This window comes from Micrasema longulum, unplaced genomic scaffold (assembly GCF_059751315.1).
Source record: "Micrasema longulum isolate JH-2025_06_02 unplaced genomic scaffold, ASM5975131v1 h1tg001676l, whole genome shotgun sequence".
Classification (NCBI taxonomy): Eukaryota; Metazoa; Arthropoda; class Insecta; order Trichoptera; family Brachycentridae; genus Micrasema; species Micrasema longulum.
This window is the reverse complement of record NW_028278855.1, coordinates 27,581-51,316: the sequence shown is the minus strand read 5'-3', so window position 1 is coordinate 51,316 and position 23,736 is coordinate 27,581. Positions and strand designations below refer to the sequence as shown.

General features: G+C 32.7%; 1 protein-coding gene across 4 annotated transcripts; it reads left to right on the top strand.

Annotated features, from left to right (window-relative positions):
- Window positions 1-393: 393 nt before the first annotated feature.
- On the top strand, window positions 394-10,004 carry LOC148274338 (uncharacterized protein F58A4.6). 4 transcript variants are annotated; one of them, XR_015824316.1, is made up of 4 exons: window positions 510-1,180; window positions 4,472-4,586; window positions 5,613-6,810; window positions 9,221-10,004. XR_015824316.1 is itself a non-coding variant. In XM_088237269.1 (3 exons), exons 1-3 carry the CDS (start codon window positions 825-827, stop codon window positions 5,922-5,924), a joined length of 783 nt encoding a protein of 260 aa, XP_088093395.1. In that variant the 5' UTR covers window positions 394-824; the 3' UTR covers window positions 5,925-10,004. The 4 variants fall into 4 exon arrangements, 2 of the variants coding, with proteins under 2 accessions (XP_088093395.1, XP_088093394.1); XR_015824315.1 differs by having other exon boundaries at window positions 5,613-8,724; XM_088237269.1 differs by having other exon boundaries at window positions 394-1,180; window positions 5,613-10,004.
- The last annotated feature ends 13,732 nt before the right edge of the window (window positions 10,005-23,736 follow it).

The window sequence follows — 23,736 nt, the reverse complement described above, 5'->3', positions numbered from 1 at the left end:
ATCCTTTCTGCATACCCTTACGGAGACACGGCGTGATGGTTTGATTGTTTGAAAATGGTTTAAAAACATTTTAATTCAACTCTTATAGTTGTGACATTATTAGTATTAAACAAAAAAAAAAATGCATATAAAATTTGATGCCTTTGCCAATGTCATGTTAAATTATTTTATAAACAAACTGATTCGTAGTACGTAACCAGGCTCGACTGTCGGGTCTGCATATTGTCAGGAATGTCAGGCATTTATAAATCAATTATATTTTTGATGACCGATTGTTCATAATTTGGCGCCGTTATACTTAATTGTTTATCTGTGGTTCTCTTTTATACGATTAATAATAAATGGTCTGATTGTAAAAGTGACAATAACTTGTACTAATATGCGCATGACGTCATATCAGATAAATTAATCAGAAAAACCTTAGATACAGAAAGTGTGCTCTCTTAAAGTTTTATCGAAAGTACGCCAGAAACCGTTACGCTGTTTTATGTTTCAAACTGGGACTCCGATTTCCGTTGTTTATGGGACTATGTTGACTGACAGCTGACCGCATACAATTCATAGATAAAACTTATATAAATAAAAAGTTGACTGTGGTTTCGTTTAGTTTTGACAATTCTGTTTGTTTTTCGTGGTCGTTCGTGGTTTTGCATAAAACCATTCTCATGATTTAGTGATCTCATTATCTCGGTTTATTTATCACTCTAATTTCCACATGGTTTTCCTTGAAGTTCTAGAATAATAACCGAATTGATTATCCCCGCGACTTGTCAAATTAATGTTCTTTTTTACGCCGACTCGAATAACATAACCCAAAAGCCGCAATGGATCATAATTTAATAATTTATATATCAGTAGACGGTGACATTAGATGCGAATACAGCTTGACCAAATTGGAATTGCATGAAAATCTGCCATTGCCGGATGAGCTGACATTAAATGCAGTTGGAGCTGTCCATCAGAATAACCCATCTATTGACGGTCCATGCAACATTGTTACAAATGTTCTTTTAATAAAACCATTTGTGGATGAACTCAAGTCCTCACAGTGTTACAGGAATGGAGTTTATAATAAATTTAGAAAACAGTTGAAGTTTCACTATAAACTTATGCAAAATAAAATTAACTCAATAGTTATACATGTTTCGATGAAAGATTCTTATATCATTGATTATGCTTGGTAAGTACTTGTACATTATTCTTATTTTTGAACTTTTTAGAGACTGCTCTGAGACATTGCATAGATTTATTTTATTTATTTATTTAATTTTATTTCATTGGAATGCCAACATTTATACATTTATTAGATACAATTATATTATAAATAAATATCATCAAGTCCAATTAGAGGCTTCCACATAATATTGTTGTTGTAAATGTTGTCACATAAAAATTATACATACTTAACATAAAATAACTAATCATACAAAACTTATAATATTACTAAAAATTTTAATGTAATACATATTATTAAAAATACATCAAATTTTGAATATTGGTCACACAGTTGCATATTATAATATATATAATACAACTATAGTTGACCATACAGTGTACATTTATTATGTGCCTACATACAGAACTGCACATAACCTGCATAATATAGGCTGCGGATTCAAGGTGAAACATCATAACTTGAATTCTTTTTGGAAATTTCATTTTTAAAGGTAGTTAAAAATATGTTATTAATATCAATACAATTTAATTTCTGATTACACATATTGCAGGTTCTATTTACAAATGAGTTTTGAAAATATTTAGTGGAATATTTAGAAATTTTAAATAGAGATTTGTTTCTGGTCTGCGTTACCGGGACTTTAAAATTAATAAGTGATAGAATCTTAGGGAAATCTATCATGTTATTTTATTTTATTTGGGAAATCAACAGTTCTACATACATATTTTTAGTAAACAAACAGATATAGTGTATAAACTCAGAACTAATAACAGATTTCCACATAGTATACAAAGTTAGTAAAGAAAATATATTACATATAAAAACGTTATTTTCATGTACTCAATAATCAAAGATTTTTAAAATATTTATTTTAAGAACATTAAGTTACTGTAAATTGGGCGGGATAAGGACAAAAATGCTTGAAGAGAGGATAAGGAGGAGAGGGGAGATGTACATATTTATTATTATAATGTCTACTAAGTTACATAATACATTTTTAGTGTAAATTTTAAATCTGACAGAGTGATGTAATCCTACAAAGAAAAGCATTTTTAACATACGATGGTTTACTTATTGGTACATGAAACAGGTGGTACCGTCTACAATACTTTATTAAAGGTTTTATACATAAAAATGGCGTCAGCCAAGTTCCTGCGAGTTTGGAAAGTTTGGAGTTTAGGTAAGTTTGTTGATTCATCTGGTCCTGTATCCTGAGTCAACCGTCAAAAATTGCAACACGATATAAATTTTGATTGCATAGATTCAATTCGGTTAGTGTATTTTTCGTATTGAGGGCTTCAAGCAGCAGAAGCGAATTCTAATTGACGTGGAACATATGTAAAGTAAAGAGTTCTAAGAGTGCACGCATGATTGAATTCTCCCCTTTATGAAAGAGGAAACCTAACATTATAATATAGTACTATTAAGCATGTTTTCCAGATGTTTATTGAAATTTATGTTTTTGTAATAATTTTTATTTGTAGTATTCTTTAATAATATGCAGGCTTCCACTTTCCATTATGTTGTATCCCAACTCAACTCATAGAGCTAGGGATACGTTATTTATTTTTGAATAAATACAAATAATCATCATTCCCTTTCTGCACCTAGCATAGTGCACAGGGCACTGCATTGGTACACCAATCGCAGTGTATCTTGATCATTTTTGTTACATGAAGGTAAGATGACCAGTCTTATGCTTCTGGTACCAGTCCAGGGACTATGAAATATCCCGGTGTGAAAACACTCTTTAAATTTTTTAAACTTTTTGTCAGGCGCCGTGGCGCAGTTGGTTAGACAGCCAACTGCGAAACTGGCGTTGCGGACTCGATTCCCCCAGTTGCACGAGAAAAATTCAAGAATGATGGCAAACGCGCTGACCATTAAACCACGAGGTTGACATAAAAAATAGAATGTTTTAACCTAAGGAGAATGTTCTAAAACTCGTCACTAGAGAATTGTTAAATTAGTTTCTGTTTGGCAATAAATGTGCTGCTATTTATACTAAAACTGGAGGCATCTGTAGTGTAGTCCATGTCTCTACTGAAACCTAGCCTAGCTCTAGCCTCCATCATTAAAATGGCTGTACAAACCAGCTAGTGCAGGTTTTCTACGGAGTGTTGTTTGTGAGCAGAACCGAACAGCCATCGTTTGCCAGACTGCCATCGCAGCTATACAAACAGAAGTGGAAATTTAATCTCTAATAGCGGTAAACATTTTAATGCATGGAAATAAATGCAAATGCTTTAATATTAAGATATTTTAATAGGTTTTGTAAGAAAATCATAAATAATTTGCACTAAACTTTGAAATACGCATTGTAACATGATTTTTAAACATCTCACTCCCCCCAAACGATAGTTTTCGACTTGCGATGACTCCTCATGTTTCAAATAGGTATCCAAATAATTCTGTGTCTAGATCTACTCAAATCAGCCAATGAAAGGTTTTAAGTTATAAGTTTACTTTTTAGCATTAACACTTGACAAACTATTTACTATGCTCAATGTTTATTATTTTTTAGATTTATCGATATCACTTTAAGTCGCTAGAATTGCACTCGTCCACTATCACATCTTTTAAACGAGTCGGGGTAGGAAATCCTTTTAAAATCACTCTGGCATAGTTTTCCCTCCGTATGTAATAACCTTCTTTCAACTGCTGGATGATTAGCAGCTCGTAGGGGTGAAATTTCAAATCTTTCCTCAAAATGTTGTGTACCGAAGTGCTTTTAATGACAGTAGATGCTGCAACCTTACGGTCAGATTAACGCAGATTTTACAAAATTTTATCTCTGTAATTATACTAAAATGCAAATCCCGCTATACACTTTCATCATACTAGTTGAACAAAAACATTTTACCAATTTGATGACAGTACACATGCTAATAGAAGCTAACACAATCACATCAACTTCCAATAGCATGTGTTCTGTAAGCGCAATGGTTTTATATATTTTTTCAACTATTATGGCAAAGGTACATAGTGCGATTTGTTGGTGTAGTTAGTGTCCTGATGCAGAGACAGGTACGTCCCAAAACCAGTAGATATAGAAAAGTTAAATATTGATAAAAACTGTGCTTCTACGCTGCAATATTTCGTGTTTCTGGACTGGTATCTGGATTACTTTCATGTAACAGATAATCAATTTGCGCTGCATTTGTTTACCAATGCAGTGCCCTATACACCATCAGGTGCGGACAGCGGGATGCTGATGATTATTGATATGTTTGACTACAAAGTTGATGCTTTTAATATTAATAATACCCACTTAATAGAAAATTTCAATTCCAGGGGCTGGAGACTATGGCGAATATGCCACATGGGCTTAGAGAGAGATTGTGCCGTTGCGTGGCTCTCCACCTTGGGGGGAGCATTCTCCGCTCTTGGAGATTACTTCGAGCGATGTGTGAGTAAACTCTATCATAAAACATATATCTCGATCATTACGAGGTGTGTTCTGAAAATAACGCGAATGTTTTATTTCGCGGGTTTGGAGAGCCCGATTGTCAATTTTTTTTGTTGTTTTGGTATGCATGCCCCTGAAGTATACTAAAATATCAAAAAAATTCTCTATTCATGTTGGTTCAATGTTATAATTTACTATTGGTTACCATATCGGTCCAAGATATTCTTAACATTCTACGGTGGATCCACATTTCAAATGCTTCAAGGCAGTTTGTAATATTAGCTCTGAGAGTCCACACCTCTACACCTACACATAACATTTGGCTGTTCGTAGTCTTAGCTTTAGGTTTATATTATCGTCACAAAGAAGATTTTTCATTCTATCAAATGCTGATTCATTTAATTGACTAAAAATACACTAGAGAGTTGTTTTTTTAATTTTTTAAAATATATATTTGGACCCTTGTATTAAGTAGCCTAACATGTCATGTACAAGGCTAAGGTACTCGGAAAACATCGTTTTTGTTTGTCTTGGAAATGGGATGTTTGATCACTGATTTTGGGTTTACCTTTATGAGTCCAATCACCATTGTTTCAAAGTCCAAGAACGATGGCGCGTGATAACTACTTTTAACGACAGTGTGGATATCTGTTAAGGATATTTTATCTTTCCTGCATTCTGCTTCAATCTTATGGCGTTGTAAACTGAAAAATGGGCACCGAAATAACAGATGATCGATACTCAGTGAAGAAATATCATCGCATGGACAATAGTCATCATTCCTTAATTAAAACCTACATAGGTAACTTCTCATAGCTCCGTGTCCGGTAAAAAATTGTTAGAGAGTTGTTTTTAAAGTACTGCCAGTGCAAAAAAAATATTTACACTGTTAAAAATAAATTAAAACAACTCCACATATTATGTGTACCCAGGGATGCTAGAGGATAATTTAAAAGTATGACATTTGTAATTATTACGCTTTTCCTTTATATAAACATGTTAAAATATCTTCTTTTTCTTGTGCAGGCGAAGATGGCTCTCCGTATATCCATGCAGCAAATAAAGTTGTCCGTAATGGCCGGCGACAAGGACGGAGTGGCCAGAGGCTGGCTCTTTCTAGCGCTCGCCCTCTCGCAACTAGGTTATGGCAACGCCGCGTTCCATCTGCTCCATCTGGCCTACAACACTCCGTCGTACGATGATCGTCACAAGTGCATGTGCCTCGGAGTCCAGGCCAAGCTCAAATATGATAGGAAACTTAGAATACAAAGTCGGAAAGAGGGAACTCTTAGAAACACAAAACCGCTCGTACAAGTTTTAAGGACGATAACTTTATAACGTTTGTGGATTAGTTTAATTATAATTCCATTAGATTACCATGTTTTAAATGTGATATTTCTATCTTATTTTAATTCTTTTAAAATTTCTTCAAGTCATTACATTTTCATTTTATTTTGCTCCAGAATACTAATTGACAATATCGATGGTGTTCAGGACAAAGACTTAAAAAAAACAAGTATGGAAAAAGGGGTTTCATTATTTTACATGTGTATATTCCAGCAATAAAAAAAAAACTGCAAACACCTATTCATGCAATCCTTTTGCCAGAATGTGTATATAACAGACCTATGTAATTGGTGAAAAACACATTTAAACTAATAAAACAACTTGGACCGAAATAGTGGGTTAAAAATCCAGGTTATGAGTCATTGAATAAAGCAACCTTTTCTGAGTCTGGGCCAGATTGCCAATTTCCTTTGTGGTTGCGAGTTGCGGTCTGGAATATCAAAATAACTATTCAAACATGCAAAACCCGTATAGTATCTAGCAGTCAGTGAACACCGTATAAAAATAAATCACAGTAATCAAAACAATTTTTTTTTAAATGATGCACTCTGGATTGAATTTTTTTCCTTGGCAAACTGCAGTCCTGCTCCAATAAAATCTAATTTAACATTACACACACTGACACGCTCTGGATTGAAATAATTTTTGTGTTTCAGTTGTGGTAATTCAAGTTCTTGTTCAAGACAAGTACTGACCCGCAAAAATCTGCTGAATGAGGAAGTGCTATGTATGGGAAATCGGATATAAGAAATGTTTTCTTGCACGCGGTAAAAGTTAGAGCATTTAATTGTACAGAAAAGTTTCAAACTACCGCATTAATGGAATAAATTTCCTTGTAATCATAAATTACGTTTTTTAATAATATTTTGAGTTACAGGTGACGTACAATCATAAAATATATTTTTAAAAATAAGATGCATGTCTTCCTTTTGCTTTTATAACAGCCTGAACTCGTTTTGGTATGGAATCAATTGAACTTCGGCAATTTTCTTTTATTCTGTCATCTCAAAACCACATCTGAATAACAGCTTTTATCATCTTTATCTTGGTGGTGCAGTCTAATTTTAGTATCCTAGATTTACGAATCGCCCACAAATTTTCTAGAGGGTTTAAGTCAGGGGAATTTCCTGGCCAGTCTAAAGGAGTTATCTTTTTATCATTGAAATACTTAAGCATAAACTTCGATACCTGACAAGGAGCTGAGTCCTGTTGAAATACAGCTCCACTATTAGGTCAACATTTACTCAGTTCTGTACTTAAGTGCTGCACCAATAGAGCTTTATACTTTAGGCTATTCATCATTCCTTCTATTGGTATCAAAGATCCGGTCCCCATATATGAAAAGCAGCTCCAAAAAATCTTCTTCACAGGATATTTCACCATTTAGTCAATATGAGCCACAGTAAGTTTTTCATCCCCACTTTTTCTAACAAATTGCACGAGAAAGTGGGTCTCATCTGAAAACAGCACCTTCTTCCAGTCTTCTACAGTCCATTTGGTATATTTTCTAGCCCAAATGAGCCTTTGCTTCATCATACGTGCCGTCAGGAGTTGTTTCTTCTGTGGTCAAATTGCTTTTCTTCCAGATTCAATGAGTCTTCTTTGTACTGTTGAGTCATGTATCATCACCCCAGTGGCTGACAAATCTCGTTGAAGTTTGTAACTTGTTTTTCTGGGGTTTAACTTACTATTTCTGATTAAAGATATTTCATCTCGGACACTAGTTTTCCGGTTTCTTCTACATTTCCCAATTATCTTTGCTTCAACTGACCCTGTTTCTCTTTTATTTATTTATATATTTATCAATGAAATCTTTTGCTTTATTTATTAAAAAAATTTGCCACATAATCTTGCAGACTGCTTGCTGACTCACAAAACATCAATTTGCAATCTCCTTCTGAGTCATCGATGTATTTTCACTTAAGGTTATAATCTTTTCCCTTTTCCTCGGCGTGATATCTATGATTTAAATCAACTCAAAAAAACTGTTTAATATGCAAGCAATTTATAAAATTAGTCCTTTATTGTGAAAATGTAGAAAACAACAACAGATAGCACACCAACAAACACCAATATGAGCTCCTAAAGGATGAATGAACTGTAAGTCATAATTTTTGGTGCTAAACAACTGTCAAATTGATATATGAGTGTTGCTATACGTAAAAAATGTCAAAAATTACTCTCATTCCATTAATTCCCACAGTGCTGTATGTACTTTGAATGACGTCACTAGTTTTTTCGAATCAACCCATCAATGATAGCGTTGGCATGTGTTGTGATGGATTTCAGATTTCCGTGAAGCCATTTTTTCAACGTTAGTATATTTTGACAGCTACGGAGTTCTACTTTTAAATGTCAGGACAACTCGTGGATGAGAACTAGTGACACCACGAGCGAAGTAATTTTAAAGTTAAAAACTTTGAAAAAAATACATATATTTGTTTTAATTTGGCTTTGTTTGATAGTTTATTAAAGTTAAAATAAATCACTGAAAATCCTCATTATTAACAGATCAATTGTTTTCACTATCATTATTTCTTCATTTCCTTTGTTTTTTAATTGCCCTTATTTACATAATGGCCCTTATTTAAAAGCTGTATCTGGTTACTATAGATTAAGATATGAATGTTATTTATATAGTTATTATGAAAAAAAACTTCTGTAAATCACTCACACATTTGATATTTTAAATTTATGGACGAATTTTGAAGAATTATGAAAACTCAAGATTTTCACAGCAGGCAGATCACAACAGGTTGCCTACATGTGATATAAAGTCTCATCTTTTCAGGTACATTTTCTTTGTTATTTGTCTAATCCGACAGGCAATCCTGTATCAATAGATTTTTTTTAAATCCAGTATAGTTTATGTAAAAATTTTTCACCTTTAATTTAATGGATTTTTGCAAAGCTAGATAATTTTATATTTGCTATTTTGAAATTAGTGAAATTTTTCAATGGAAGTTTATTGTAGTTTTATAAAGTAAAAATTTAATTCAATAACTAAGTGCACCCCATTAACCAATATTAAAAAAATAAAATATATATGGCACTTTAATAACATATCATGTAAAAAAAATAGGACAAAACACATAAATCAAAATACTCGAGACTAAAAATGTATGTAACATAATCACCTTCTACTATTTTTCAAAATACCAACCTCTTAACACACATTTGCCTTTGGCTTTGACCTGCCGAAGACAGATCATAAGCCATGTAAATGCCTAGACCTTAAAAATGTTTTCCTTCTGTTGCAATAAATTTCAATTTTAATAACTCCCCAGGGAATGAAATCCAGCCTCGTCCACAAACATTTGGACATACTAAAAATAATGTTGATTCAATTAACTGGTATAAAATGAAGTATAAAAAAAGATGGGCCGAAGATATTACCTCGACAGCTGGTCGAAAATGGATGGAAAAGCGGCTGGCAGAAAAGAGTGGAAACGTTTGGAAGAGGTTTATATCCAGCAGTGAAGAGAATAAGGCTAAAGAAGAAGAAGTTCACAGGGAACAGAGGAACTGAAAACATGCAAAACTTTTTCCTTAATCTCAAAGTAGAGGCAGATGAAATCCTTCTTATTTTCCTGTTTGACTCCCAGGGGTGGATTTGGTCTTCTCTAGGTGTGCTCTCCATTGGCTCTTCTCCAGTTTCCGCTATCTCGTACCCTACTCCAGTATTTGTCCACATAATCTATCCATCTTTTCTTCGGCCGCTTCGATTAGGGTACCCACATGGTTACCCACATGGCGCCAGAAACTCGCCTTTCATCCTTTCGTTATCTGCTGTGATCACACCGTTATGAGTGTAATCCCATTGCCCGGGGTTCGCGACGTGGACGCTAACGAGTTGGACTAGTAGTAGTGTTGCCAGTGGAATGCAACTGGGCATTTGCAGCATTTAAAAGAACCACACTCTCCAGAAAGATGTGACTCATTGCGACCCCACTGACGGTTCAAACCCGGACACATAATTGAATTAAAGGAGTATTATTTATTTCTATTCAAGTTTTCAAACGTCTTTCACACATTCTTACCTATGTAAATAAATAAAATTTGTTAAATGTTTTTGAGGTGTTTCTTTTGTTACCTGATTTATTTATCATTCATCAATAAATAAACTAAACATGTATTTTTTAAACTCGTTATAGGTCACAGGAGTGCGGATCAAAAAAAATTACTCATCATCATTTTGCTATCCGCACCCAGTGGTGCATAGGCCAATGCATCGGTACTCTAATTGCAGCGCATCTGGATTATAAATTACACGTAAGTTAAGGTGATCAGTCTTACGCTTCAGTTGCCGATCTAGGGACAGTGATATATTGCATTATATAAAACATTTTTAAAAACAGCCGCCGTGAAAAAGTACCGTGGTGCAGTTGGTTAGACGGCTAACTGTGAGACTGGCATCACGGGTTCGGTTCCCGCCGGTTGCAATAAAGAAATCCAAGAAACATTTTTTTTTCAATTGGGTGTTGTGGTGTATTTTTCATTGCTTCCTTCCATATCCTCTCTTTCCTATCTGCTAACAAGCCTTTAAAATAGAGGCTTAGCGGGTTATTCCTTTTAATAAAAAAAAATGTTTTATCGACTATTCTGGGAAGTAAATGGCAAATGCGACAACCATTACCCTACGAAGCAGACTTATCTTTGCTGTTTGTGGACACCATATGTATACTCTAACTAGGGTGCGGACACGAAATGATGATAATAGTATTGTGTATAAAATTTGTAGAAAAAGGCTATGGGATAAATACCAACTTCCCCTTTTTGCACCTAACGGTGTATAGGGCATTGCATTAGTACACCAACTGCAGCATATGTTGATAATTTTTGTTAAGACGAGATGATTTTGGTAAGATGATCTGTCTTACACTTCAGATGCGTCCAGGGACTATAAAATATGCTAGGTTAAAAACAACTTTACAAAATAAATATTCGAGGCCAGGCTGGAGAAATCAAGATTCAATCTAAATCTACGGATGCATTTCCAGAGCAATAGGGTTGTTGATGGTTGGAATAAGCTCCCACAAGAGCTGATCTCAATATGTAGTCTCAATGGGTTAGGTTAAAAAATGAACTAGATTTGTTTTGGAAAAGTTAAGTGTGCCGACAACTAACTTTCATTAAAATAGATTTAAGTATATCAGCTTTAAGCTGCTCGTTTAAAATTAATATAATATCAGCCACGTCGAGAATTCAACCCGAGACCTCTTGCATGGTAGACAAATGCACTGACCATTTGGAAAAGAGGTGAACTTGAATAAACATGTCTTTCTAAATAATTTATGAAACTTTTGAATTGGCGGGCTTATTGCTAAATGGTTATTTCTTTCCACCAACCAATAAAATAAAGATGTTACTTATATAATTTAAGTTACAAAATATATCGCATAGAAAATAAAATAAGAAGCTAAAGATGTAAAAAATATAAATAAAAGTATTTGTATTTTTAACAGTATTTCCGGCCCCTTCCAACATACCTGGCAGTACAGTTGTTCCAATACATGAAGGTGCTGGATATGAGACAACTGTACCTAAAATAAGCATTTATACACTTCTGGTCAAACAATAAGGAGAGATCTCAGCAAAATGTTCATACGTGGTTGTATCAGAGCACGAATTATGTCATACCCAAAACCCGTACGACTTCTGTTCAGAGACATCGCTCCTTTATCGCACTGAGTGTTCAATATTTTGGAAGAGAGTATTAAGCTCTCAAGAACAAAAGCTGTTTTCAAGATAGGAGTTAAGACTGGGTTTTCCTTAGTGGGAGGGATCTGAGTGGGAAACTCCTTGATGATTTTCCGAATGTTTGAGTTTACTGTTTGCCATATACATATTTGTTTTTCTTAATATTATTATTGTTGTATTTCTGATCCTATATAATATTTGTGATAGTATATTCATGTGTCTGTCAACTAATTGAACGTAGTTATACAGAAAACAGCCAGCCATAGAAAAGTGAAACTGAGATAATAGCCATTTTGTGAAAAGAGTGAATTATAAAATCTACACAATAGTTTGAATGTTTTTGACTTTAACAAACGATAAACAATGAATACATTAGTTTTTTTCTATATTACAAACAAGAATTTTATTGTGTATTTGACCAGTTCAAAAGATTTTTAAAGTACCATAAGATTTTTCTAGTTTTGTGGGTGTTTTCTGCAAATTGAGAAATACCGTTTTTGTGATCGACACCTTTTTCCGGAGGTGATTAATACAGTTTTTTTATATGAAAGCGGTCTGGTTGTTTTTAGCAGAACATAGAATCGACCTTGCTGCACCCAATAACAACAATATCTCATTTTTTCGAAATTGTGGACTGGCTGCTTTCTGCATAACTACGTTTAATTGCTCGTCCCAACTCAGCTCAGGACTTTTATTCCCATGGAGTTGGGATTTGAACAGAGATACTGTTGAAATATCTTTGATAGTGGATGGGAGATGATTTGATGTTGAGTTTCATATACACTTTATGAGTTAGAGAAGAAAGAGAAATTGTGGATTAAGAGGGTACTTTGAGAATTATAACGAAGAGGTAAACCATGAACTAATAAGCGTTGAAAGTTTTCAAGGAGGCATATATGAGTGGAATGCAACTGGGCGTTCACAACATTTTATAGAATCACATCCGCCAGCAAGATGTGATTCTATAAAATGCTGTGAACGCCCAGTTGCATTCAAATGGCAACACTACTGACTAGTCCACGTCGCGAACCCCATGCAATGGGATCACACTTATAACGGTGTGATCATAGCAGATAACGAGAGGATGAAAGGCGAGTTTTTGGCGCCTCAAAACCAAAACCAACAAGCAGTCGTCCTGGCTGCGAAATGTAAAATTAGTGCAGGACAAATACATATGCTTTTGTTGTAGTAATCGCCAACGCCGGGGGGGCCCGGCAAGGCACTAGAAGATGAAGATATATGAGTAAGTGCGTTAGGACTATGTAGTTCCAATATCTGGATCATTGTTACTATATGGAAGGGACCTTACACGACAGAAAAATCCGCAGTGTAAAATCATCTTTAAAACAAATATTTACTGTCCACTCCAGCTTGAACCCGGGGACCACAAGCATTGCCGGCGAATGCACCAACCAATATATTATGAAGTGGACTTATTGTTTTTTTAGGGTTTTTACCTGAGAGTAGCTTTCAAGTTGGAAATACCAGTCCAGAATTCTGTTGCTATTTTAATTTTTAATATTTAAAATTTTTTGAGGTACTAATTTCAATTTTTATTCTCCTTTCAAATACTTATTCATTTTGAAAATGGGAAAAGTATTAAAGTGGATAAAAATAAATTATTTTTAAAGAAAACTTTTGATCAAAATAACTGAAAAAGAATGTATTTGGGAAGCTGACCCTAGTTAAGCAATTTTGGTGACTCAACAAAAACAAAAAAAAAATATGCACACTTTTTACGCATGAACTCTACGGCAGATAATATGTACATATTTTTCTGTACTTACAAGCAGTTAAGTAATATTCTAATATCTATTCATTAACTTGTCATTCGTAATGTTATTCTATCTAATATTTACAGTCTACATTGCATAATGGGTTAAACAACCCGTAACAGTTGTTAAATAAATATTATAACCAAAAAATGAAAATTGCTGTATAATATATTAAAGCATAAAATATATCAATTTCACACAGTAAACAGCATGCTTCAGCGCCTCTGACAAATTTCTAGTGACAATAAGTACATTTAATACCTTTGATTAATTTTTGTATTTATCACATTGCATATAATGGATAGTAAAGATTAATTGTTATTATCATGTGCTGTATTTTCAAAAAAGAATCAATGAGGAACTTCAGCCCAACGGGAAATTGGATAAAAAAATGTTTTCTTATGCGAGGTTAAAATTAGAGCATTAAATCGTAGTGCAAAGTTTCTTGAAAATGTACAGAACAAATAATAAAACATACTTTGATAAAAACGCACTACTTTAAATGACGTCACTGGTTCATGTGAATCAACCTATGATCTGAGAGCTATGGAAGATTTCCGGTCTGCTTGTCGCTTCTGGACCAATGGGAAGAACTGAATGAGAATAGGCGGAAATGAACCTCTGACGTTACACGCGGAGTTATTTCAGAAACACAAAACTTTGAAAAATCGTAGCGCTGATAATACGATGTATAAAAATAATTTTAAAAAAAAATTGATTTAGTTTAACAGTCTACTAACAAATAAAAAAATTTAAAAAAACCACTGAACTTCCTCATTGAGGTTTTAATTTAATTTTGTGTTATGACAAGACAAATGAACCCGGGAGTTCAGAAATAAATAAATAAAAACGCCCGTAGCAATATTATGTATGTACATATTGTTAAGAAATTGCCAATGTGCAGGCGCTTTCCAGCAGAAGAAAAATAATACGAAAAAATATTGTATTACGCATAGAATTAAGAATAGTCCAGAAACCGCATACGCACATCAAACAGAAGGCGACTCAACTACTCAGAAATTAGTAGGTTTACGTTTTGACCCATTAGTTTCTTTGTAGACGTCGCTCAGTACGCAACTCCTGATTCGAATTTAACCGTGCCGTTTTGTGTCCTTTTAAAGTGTAAAAATACTGCTAGGATCTTAAAGAAACAGGATGCAATCACATTTCATGTGTAATTATCAAATGAATGTGTATATAACAAATGCATTATTTAAAAAATGAATTATTTTTTCATCTGTCAGATTGTCGAAGAAACAAAATGTAAATTTAGTTAGTGTTGCCAGGGTAGTAAAAATGTTTACCCTACTTTGCTATTATAATAAGAGAAATAATGAAAATCGAACCTCGGATTAAACAACGCCGTGGTGGACATTCGGCCGACATTATCTTTAAAACATAAAATATTATTTAACATGATATAAAAATATCCGTTTTATGTAAAACAAAATTTGTTTTATATTTTAAGTTCAAAGTTCATTAATTCAATTACTTTTATTAAATGACCCTCTACTTATCTACTCTGTTGTGTCAATCAATGTTTCCGAGAGCACAATAAAATTTTAGAAAAATTAACAAATTGTTTTTTTTTACCTTACATTTGTGTTATGGTTATATTCTTCGCGATCTGGCAATATTACTCGGTGACTTCAAGTATGCGCGCGGCGAAAGTGTGTCTAAGTGGGGGAATTATTGGACACAGTCCGATGTATTCAAATATGATTCTACGCTCCTTCTGGACTATTCGTAATTCTATGGTACTAAGCTTAAAAAATAAATTGTGCCGTACTTTAATCCTGATTATTTTTTCCTTCAATTGTTTAACAGATTATTTTTTTTACACCCAGTTATTTACTATGGATATGATAATTGTGAACTCCATAAATAAACAATATTTATATATAAATCGAACACTGATTTGAGTCTAGTATTATCAAATGAATTCAACCCTAAAGTGTTGCTTTGTTGACTACGAGAAAGCGTTTGATAACCATCTTTCTGGAAAATTCTCGATGCGTACGGGATCCTTTATAAGATCATGCTAAAATCGTCCAAGCTTTGAAGAAGTCAAGAAAACTGTTTTTTGCAAAATAGCGGCTGTCTGAAATAAAAATACATTTTTTTTTTAAATTATAAAAAATGTCATTTTTTTTTAGTTTTACTAAGTGTGGTAATACATTTTTTTTTTAATAGTAAAAAATGACATGATAAGTAAAATGTATAAAAAAGGCCAACACCAAATTTCAAGTAAATTGGTTTAGTTTAAATGTCATGACAATAGTTTCAAAAATAGTAGTTTCGAGAAAGATGCGTTTAAAGTTTCGGGTTCGATTCGTTTCGGCTGAAATGGTTTAGATGCCACGTTAGTAAAATAGCTTTATCTCTAATTAATGTGAATAATTTTAGTTTTGAAAAATCCTCTCAAAGACATTCTTGAAGGTTTAAGCTTTGGAAACATAAAGAAAAAAAAACGTTTTTTTTTTCAAATTTCCGGACTAGAACTTAACATCATGTATTGCAAAAAAATACAAAAAGTTTACAAATATGTATAAAAAATAAATTGTACATTTGTGTTAACGAAATTTTTGTTTGCAAAAAATTTGTCAGTCTTAGTACGAGGTTGTGATCCTAGTTAGAGTGGCAAGAATAAATAATAAAAATAATAAACATCGATAAATGTATTGTATCGTTGAATGGCATCGGTATGTATCGTCGCCGTTTAGGCTAAAGTCGCTAATCCAAAAAAACATCATTTTGGGAAATCGTAATTTAAGAGTTTGCAGACCGAGGAAAAATCATATTGTTATGTTTTAGAAGTTTTTTGTATACAACATAATTCCTTCATATCTTGTTAATAAAATACATTGATAACTTTTCTTTTAAGATACATTTTCATATATCTAGAAGGTTTTTAATGTGGCAAGGTGGATAACGTTTAATTATAATCTAGGCAATGCAAGAAAAAAGGAATAAAATATTACAAATAATTATAATAATATTGTGGTAATAATAGTATATGGAAATATTTTATTTTTTTCTGTTTTATGTTTTATTGCACAAATTCCTAAGTGCAAAAACCATATTGTTTTCAGAAAGAAAAGTGAAAAAAATGTGGTAAAACTGCCTAAACTGTCTATATATTATTTTCTTTTGTTTTTATTATAATGTATAAAATTATATACATAAAATTATACATTTATGCAACGTTGATTTGAGTATCTAACTAAGGTTATTTACTTCGTTTGAAGCCAGCCAAAAAATTTACCTATAAAAAAGTTATCAATACATAGAAAAATAAATAAAAGTCAGTCAAAAAGAACACAGTAAAAAATAAAATAGAAACGTATTTAAAAACCCAGTAAAATACATATTAAAAAGAGAATATAAAGTAAGAAACATAGTAAAAGATATTTTAAAACCCAGTAAATACGTAGTAAAAAATTAAATACATAGCAAGAAACATAGTAAAAGAATGCAAAAAAAATGTATATTTGCATAGAAAAAGCATATTTAAAAAAAACGTACTTAGTAAAAAAAATCACAAATAAAAATATAGCAAAAGATGTGATAAATAAAAAAATGTGTATGTATAGTAAACATATTAAAAAAAACGAACTTAGGAAAATAAAAACCACAAATAAAAACATCGCAAAAGATGTGATAAATAAAAAGAATTGTATGTATAGTAAAAATTCAACCAATAATTCAATTCAATTCTATTTGCCTATGGTGATTTATGCGTATCGAGATTTTATTAAAAATCATACCACATTTTTCTAAGTCATTTTTGCGACTTTTTTTCAACTAAAAGAGCATAAATTTACGCTGTTATATTCAACTCAAAACGGATTTTTTAAGGTATAGTGACTTTTTCCCGAACGGCGACGGTATGTACTCTTGACCTGTATGATTACATCTGTTACTTTGTTTCTGTGGACTATTTTGCAAAGAAATAAACAATATTTTTTTATTTGTGAGGTATTTTAGTAATATAAAACAGAAAATCACAAAGTACGTCAGTGTTTCAAATATTAATTTTAAATAATTTGTAAAAATATTGGTGCCATCTCCACAGTAATAAGAAGAGTAATGACTCGTGATCATATCTCTGGTAGCCAAAGGAGAGAGTGCTGGGAACCAGGGGCGTTAAATGCAGGGGTCGCGATCGATGGATTTAATTTTAAAAATATATATATTACAATATTATATATTCTCGGGGTCGTGGTGTAGTGGTCAGTGCGTTTGGTTACCATGAAAGAGGTCTCGGGTTCGATTCCCTACATGGTTGATTATGAAATATTTATTTGAAAGGGTGTTTTTACACTAGAATATTACATAGTCCCCGGACTGGTACCTGAGGCGTAAGACTGATTATCCTACCTTCATGTAACAAAATTGATCAAGAAACGCTGCAATTGGTGTACAGATGCAGTGTTCCATGCACCGTTAGGGGCGGAAAAAGAATTATGATGGTTATAAAATTAAATTGAAAAATTAAGTGGTATTGTTGGATGCTCGATACCTTCGACCTCGGGACTGTAAACAAGGCCTGCCCTCTCGCGATACGCGTGTTCGAAAGAAAGCAGGGAACGTTTGATTTTAGGCAAACTAATTGACGTTATGGTTTTGAGTGTCAATTCTGGAATTAATGAAAGGACTAAGGACTTACGATTTCCTCTCTTTGGCACTGGTCCAGAAAAACACCGTTATCGTTTGCACTGGTCACTTTGAACGTTTCCTTGTATGTTGGTGATTTGAAATCACTGTCACCCTCGCGGTCCGGTTTTCGTTGTTGCTTTTTATTGTTGTGTTGTCACGCGTTGCTTTCTTGACTCACCGTCAAGGAGGAGTAGGTACATTAGGATTCAAAACAAGGACCACCGGAATCAAAGGAAAGAATGGCTTGACACTTGAATAAAAGATAATGAATCCGAAACAGGTATGGCTACGCCACATTAACTCTATGTGTACACACATATATACCTAGCATATTTACTAGGGTAGGGCGTTCCAATTTATTTAATACCTACTGGGCCCTAGTTGAGATGTTGCGATGCTTATCATTGATACCAATTATTGTCCCAACCTTATAATAACAACTGAACTGATCGTGTGTGCATGTGTTTTTGATATTCTCACCGCGATGACGAATAAGTTATTTTTGCCATCAATAACCCATTACATTGACTGTGTCGTGTAATCGTCAAATGCCCCTCCTTCCTGACCACATGATTTCATCAGATCCTGACTGCCGCGACGTAAATTCAAAAAATAAGATGCAAGAACCCAGTACAAGTTAGGTAATTTCAATCATTGTATTAAGGGTTCCGTGGCAAAGAAGATAAAGGATAACAAGCCTTCAAAATTGAATGTCAAGAAAGTGAGCATTTTCGACATCTCGTTCTGTTTGTGTTCGATCTAAGAATAATAAAGCAGTCGAAGCTGCTCGCGATATTTGGGAAGCGTACTGTGAAGATGTTATGAGTTATTGACTAATTTGCTGTATTATTTTGTTGTGACCATTTGTTGTCTTCGTTTGGAAAAAAAGTGTTATTTCTAATATTTCTCGATGTCTTAGGGTTCTCGATTCCGCGTTTGTATATTACTGAAGACGTTGTCATTTTTTTTAAATGGGTAAAAAAGAAATAATCGCGTTTTTATGATTTACTCAAATACTTAATTTTAAAGGCCATTTTCAACGAGTTGTAAATAACTCACTATTAGAAAATGGGAATTCAGTTGGAGTAGAGTGGAATTTGAACCACGGACCTTTGAGCCGTGAGTCCGAGACACTAGCCACTAGACCATAACCCGATTCATTTGCTTTTTATTTTACAAAAAAACGCATTTACTTTGCAGAAAATAGCAGATGAAAGGATTAGTGATATGTGGATTTTAAATGTGAATGTTACGCAGTGCTTAAGATGGTCAGTTAAAATAGTCAAAATATTTCATAATACCTATAAATTACTAGAATTTCTATTCTTATAAAGTTTTTTCCATTTACGAGTATAATCCGTTGAAACAAAAATCAATTGAAAAATTCGGGTTTTTCTAAAAAAAAAAAAATGTATGGTTTAAAAATTGGATCGCAATTTTATAATTCAAATCCCCTGTCATTGTTTATAGTGCAGTGGGAAAAATAAGGCTCATCACATAACAACTATCACCCGACGATTTCCATTTACACTTATAAAAAAGTTATTTACAGACGTATCGAAACACAATTAATCAAGTTGAATTCGGTTGCATTTTTTACTAAGTTGTCTAAAATTACCATTCATAATCCAGTCCCTGATAGAAATTTATAGTTTTCGATACAAAAACAGGTATTGAATCCAGCATCTGAAGGCAGTTAATGAAAAGCAGTTTTCAAATAAACGCTGCAACTGACGCGGTCAAGTAATCAGGTGAACTTTTTAACTCGGGCGCTTAGAATTGCGCGTTGCAATTGGACTCACCTGATTGAAATTTGTGGTTGTTGATACCAAACAGGTAATCAAAAAGTTAGTACAACCTGCGCACTCGCGGGTGATGGTATTTCGTACGGGGATTTTCGTCATTTTTAAAATGATATTTTAGAACCGGCATGTAGAAATTGGACCAACCTGTATTGCAATTAATATTTTTTAGTGGAAGCGTTAATATTTTTATGTGATTATTTGTGCCAGAAATTTTATGTGGTGTCTTAACAATAATTTCATCTTGATCGGATAGATATTTTATTGTTGTATAATTTTGTGTCAGTGATTTTGACTGTTATTTCATTAGGATTGATTTGCCGAAGTGGGTAAGTTTCATTCATAAAATTTTATTTTCAATTTGATTTAGTACTTGAATGTTTTTTTAAAATTTTATATTGTGAATTCGTGATTTGCTCTTTTATCAAATTGCTCTTGACAACGGAATATTCTAATCAACAATTTTTTTTATTTATTAAAAAAAAATAATTGTTTAATATATGTACGGTCTGAGCCAATTACAACAGTTTCATGAAAAAACATGAATATAGATGAAACTGAACAATAATAAAATAAAACTATTTGCAAAGACAAACAAGGGCAATGAAATAATGGTAATTAAATATTAATAAACATAATATAAGACTTCGAGCTAAACCATGCCAATCTATCTTCATCCCACACTGGTTTAGTGGCGAAGATATCTACGAAAAGCCGGAAGATCTATCCCAATGAATTTAAAGTTGTGTGACGAATTGACTAATCTACATATCCTGGACATTGGGGCATAAAAAAAGCTGCTGTTAGAAAATTTTATTAAAAGCAGCTTTTGACTTTTTGTGACATGGTTAGGAACGTCAAAAGATTGCAACAGACATGTGACATTACTTGTAGCATTACGTATTTTGAAAATGCATATAAGGTCCAACTCAGTTCTACGTCTCTCCAATTAAGACAGATTAAGAGATTGCTCCATTTCAAAATAGTAGGGATTTTAAAAATATTTTTTTTATTGAAAATTTTTACATAAGCATTTTTTTGAACAAATATTTGATTCTCGCCAAACTGCAAAATCAGTTTTTTTGCAGGGATTTCTCTCTTTAAATATTTTGGTAACACGATATAAAAATGTTTACATAAAAATTAAATTATACACAAGTAAATCAAGTCTTTTTTGATACCGAAATATATCAAAATAATAAACACGCTTTTTAAAACTCTGTTTTAAATTATTTGGTTTCCCTTTTTTTTACTCACTAAACTGAGAATTCAAGAAAAAGGTTTTTAAAACAAATTTTACTTTATTTTTATCTGGATCACTATTCTTTATTTCGTCTGGGAGTCTATTTGGTACACATTATACTGAATGTAGAATTACGCGAAAAATACTAGAGACATTAAAAAAAAAAACAGTCGTTAATTTCATAATTCATTTTGCAACATATTTCATCAGAGACGCATGTCATTTTAGAGACGGAAACATGGAAATCTAGACATTTATATGGAACAGATTAATCGATGATGTATTATTTTTATTAGTCCGATTTGTTTTCTGCTTTATTCCTCCCTCATTTGGATAAAATTACAAAACTTATATGTAATACAATACATGAAATTATTTTTTTGAATTGGCTTGTCTGCTAACGATAAAAAATCACCAAACTTCCTTATTGACGCTCTAGCGGAACAACTTATGGTCTATGGGTTAACTCAAACCGGATGGAAAATTTATGTGACAGCTTTGAAAAAATATTATTTTTAGGTTTCCACACATAATGAGTTACTTCAAAAACGTGTCATCGTTATTTTAGACTGATGAAATTGTTTAAACAACTGTTTTTATTCTGGAAGTCGCTGAATCAATATTGCATAATTTACGATAGTCAATATTCCTTATCGTCAACACCGGTCTGCATGTATAAGTGCTTCGAACTCATAATGAGGAACTTCAGCCCTATGGGAAATTGGATGCAATAAACGTTTTCTTGCGCGGTAAAAATTGGAGCATTAAATTGTACGGCAAAGTTTCCTGAAAATGTACGAAAAAAACAATAAAAAATATTTCTGACTGCTTTGAACGACGTCACTGGTTCATATGAATCTCAAAACTGAGTGAGAATAAGCGGAAGAGAACCTTTGACGTCACACGCGGAGTTATTTCAGAAATGCAAAAGTTAAAAAAATTATAGCGCTGATAATACGAAATATAAAAATTAAAAAAAAACTTACGGTTTATGTGTGTGTCATGTATTCTGCTCACTTAGGAACATCTTGGACATTGACACTCTCAGAACTGTGTATTTTGCTCAGTGGCAACTTATGGTGTAGTGGGCTGGGGAGGTTGCGCTGCGTCTATCATGAAACCCATAATAAACGTACAAAAATTCATACTTAGAGTGATTCTACGTTGTCCCCCCTTTCTCACCTGAGACATTGTTCCAATTCATGAAGGTACTGGACATTGGATATTAGACAATTTAAAAAAAAAGAGTCAATAACACATTTCTGGTCATGCGGCTACAAGAGTAGATCCTAGCAGAATGCTCGTACGAGGTTTTCCTGTAATTTGAATTATTTAATTTCAAAAACACGTACAACGTTTGCATAGAGGAATTCATCTTTTGTGGCCCAATAAGTGTTTAATGTCCTAGGTGAACATATTAAGTTCTCCAATACGAAGATCATTTTCAAGAGGAGTGTACAAGTCTGGTATTTTGTCTTAGGGAAGAGACCATTGCAGGAGAATACTGCGAGATATTGTAAAGATTTATATATTATTAAGTGTGTTGTCCAGATGCTCTTTAATATATATATGTTGACTATCGAACCCGGCAGACGTTGTCCTGCCCGAACGTTGGCTTGCCTGATCTTAGCTTAGAAAAATACTTTTCATTGATGAGTAGGTACCTAGGTACTTGTTTATGATTGAATTCCAAAACAAAAATTATTAATATTCAAATATTGAATTTAAATAGTTACCTAGGTATTTGTTTATAGTTGAATTCCAAAACATAAAATCATTCATTTTCAAATAAAGAATTATTTTAGCAAATGTCAAACTCGGCTCTTCTCACCAACAGGGGTGCACTTGAACAAACATGTATTGAATGTCAGTTAATATTATTTTATTATTTCCAAAAATCCAGTATAAAGATATAAATCGGAAGAAATTATAAGTAATGTAAGAAAGTAATCCATTGAATTGGGATCCATAAAAATTGAATTCTGTTTGAAAACATTCAAAAACAAACTTTTTTTAACCCAAAAATTCCATTCTTGCATTTTTTACTATGCATTCTCGTCAAATGCAACTCTGGTAGGTAGATGAAAAAAAGACTTATGCTCCTTACTTTTTTTTTACAGATTAAATTGAAAATTTCAAACACGTACAGAAGAATTATATTTATTCATTTTTTATTTATTTTCTTTTATTCAGGAAACATACAGTACAGTTACAAAGTTTCATATTTTACACAATTAGACTTAATTCTAATAGTCCAGTGAAGTTTCCATATTAAAAAGCAATTATATGTAAGGTTAATTATGAAAGCATAAAAAAGAGAAGGAAAAATGAAAGTTGTTTAAAAATTAAAATTTAAGTGAAAAAAAGATATTTTAAGGTTTGTAGTTTGTAGTGAGTATTTACAAATGGAAATAATATTAAAAATGAAGAAAATTTGTAAGAGTAATTAAAAATTAAGAATGGAAATAAAGAATGAAAAACATGCTCAGATGTAAAAATAAAATAAAATAGTAATAACATTTTTTTTTTAAAAAGGAAAAAAATAAACACATATTTATTTTAAGGGATTCAAAGAAACGATGAGAAGAATCTTTAAGTGAAATATAAGACAGTAAATTTAGGTC

Excerpts from the sequence above, each read along its gene's own strand:
- LOC148274338 (XM_088237269.1), top strand. The coding sequence starts at position 825 with ATGGATCATAATTTAATAATTTATATATCAGTAGACGGTGACATTAGA. Across the intron at positions 1,181-4,471 it reads TATATCATTGATTATGCTTG|GGGCTGGAGACTATGGCGAA; the intron begins GTAAGTACTTGT and ends TTTCAATTCCAG. Across the intron at positions 4,587-5,612 it reads GAGATTACTTCGAGCGATGT|GCGAAGATGGCTCTCCGTAT; the intron begins GTGAGTAAACTC and ends TTTCTTGTGCAG.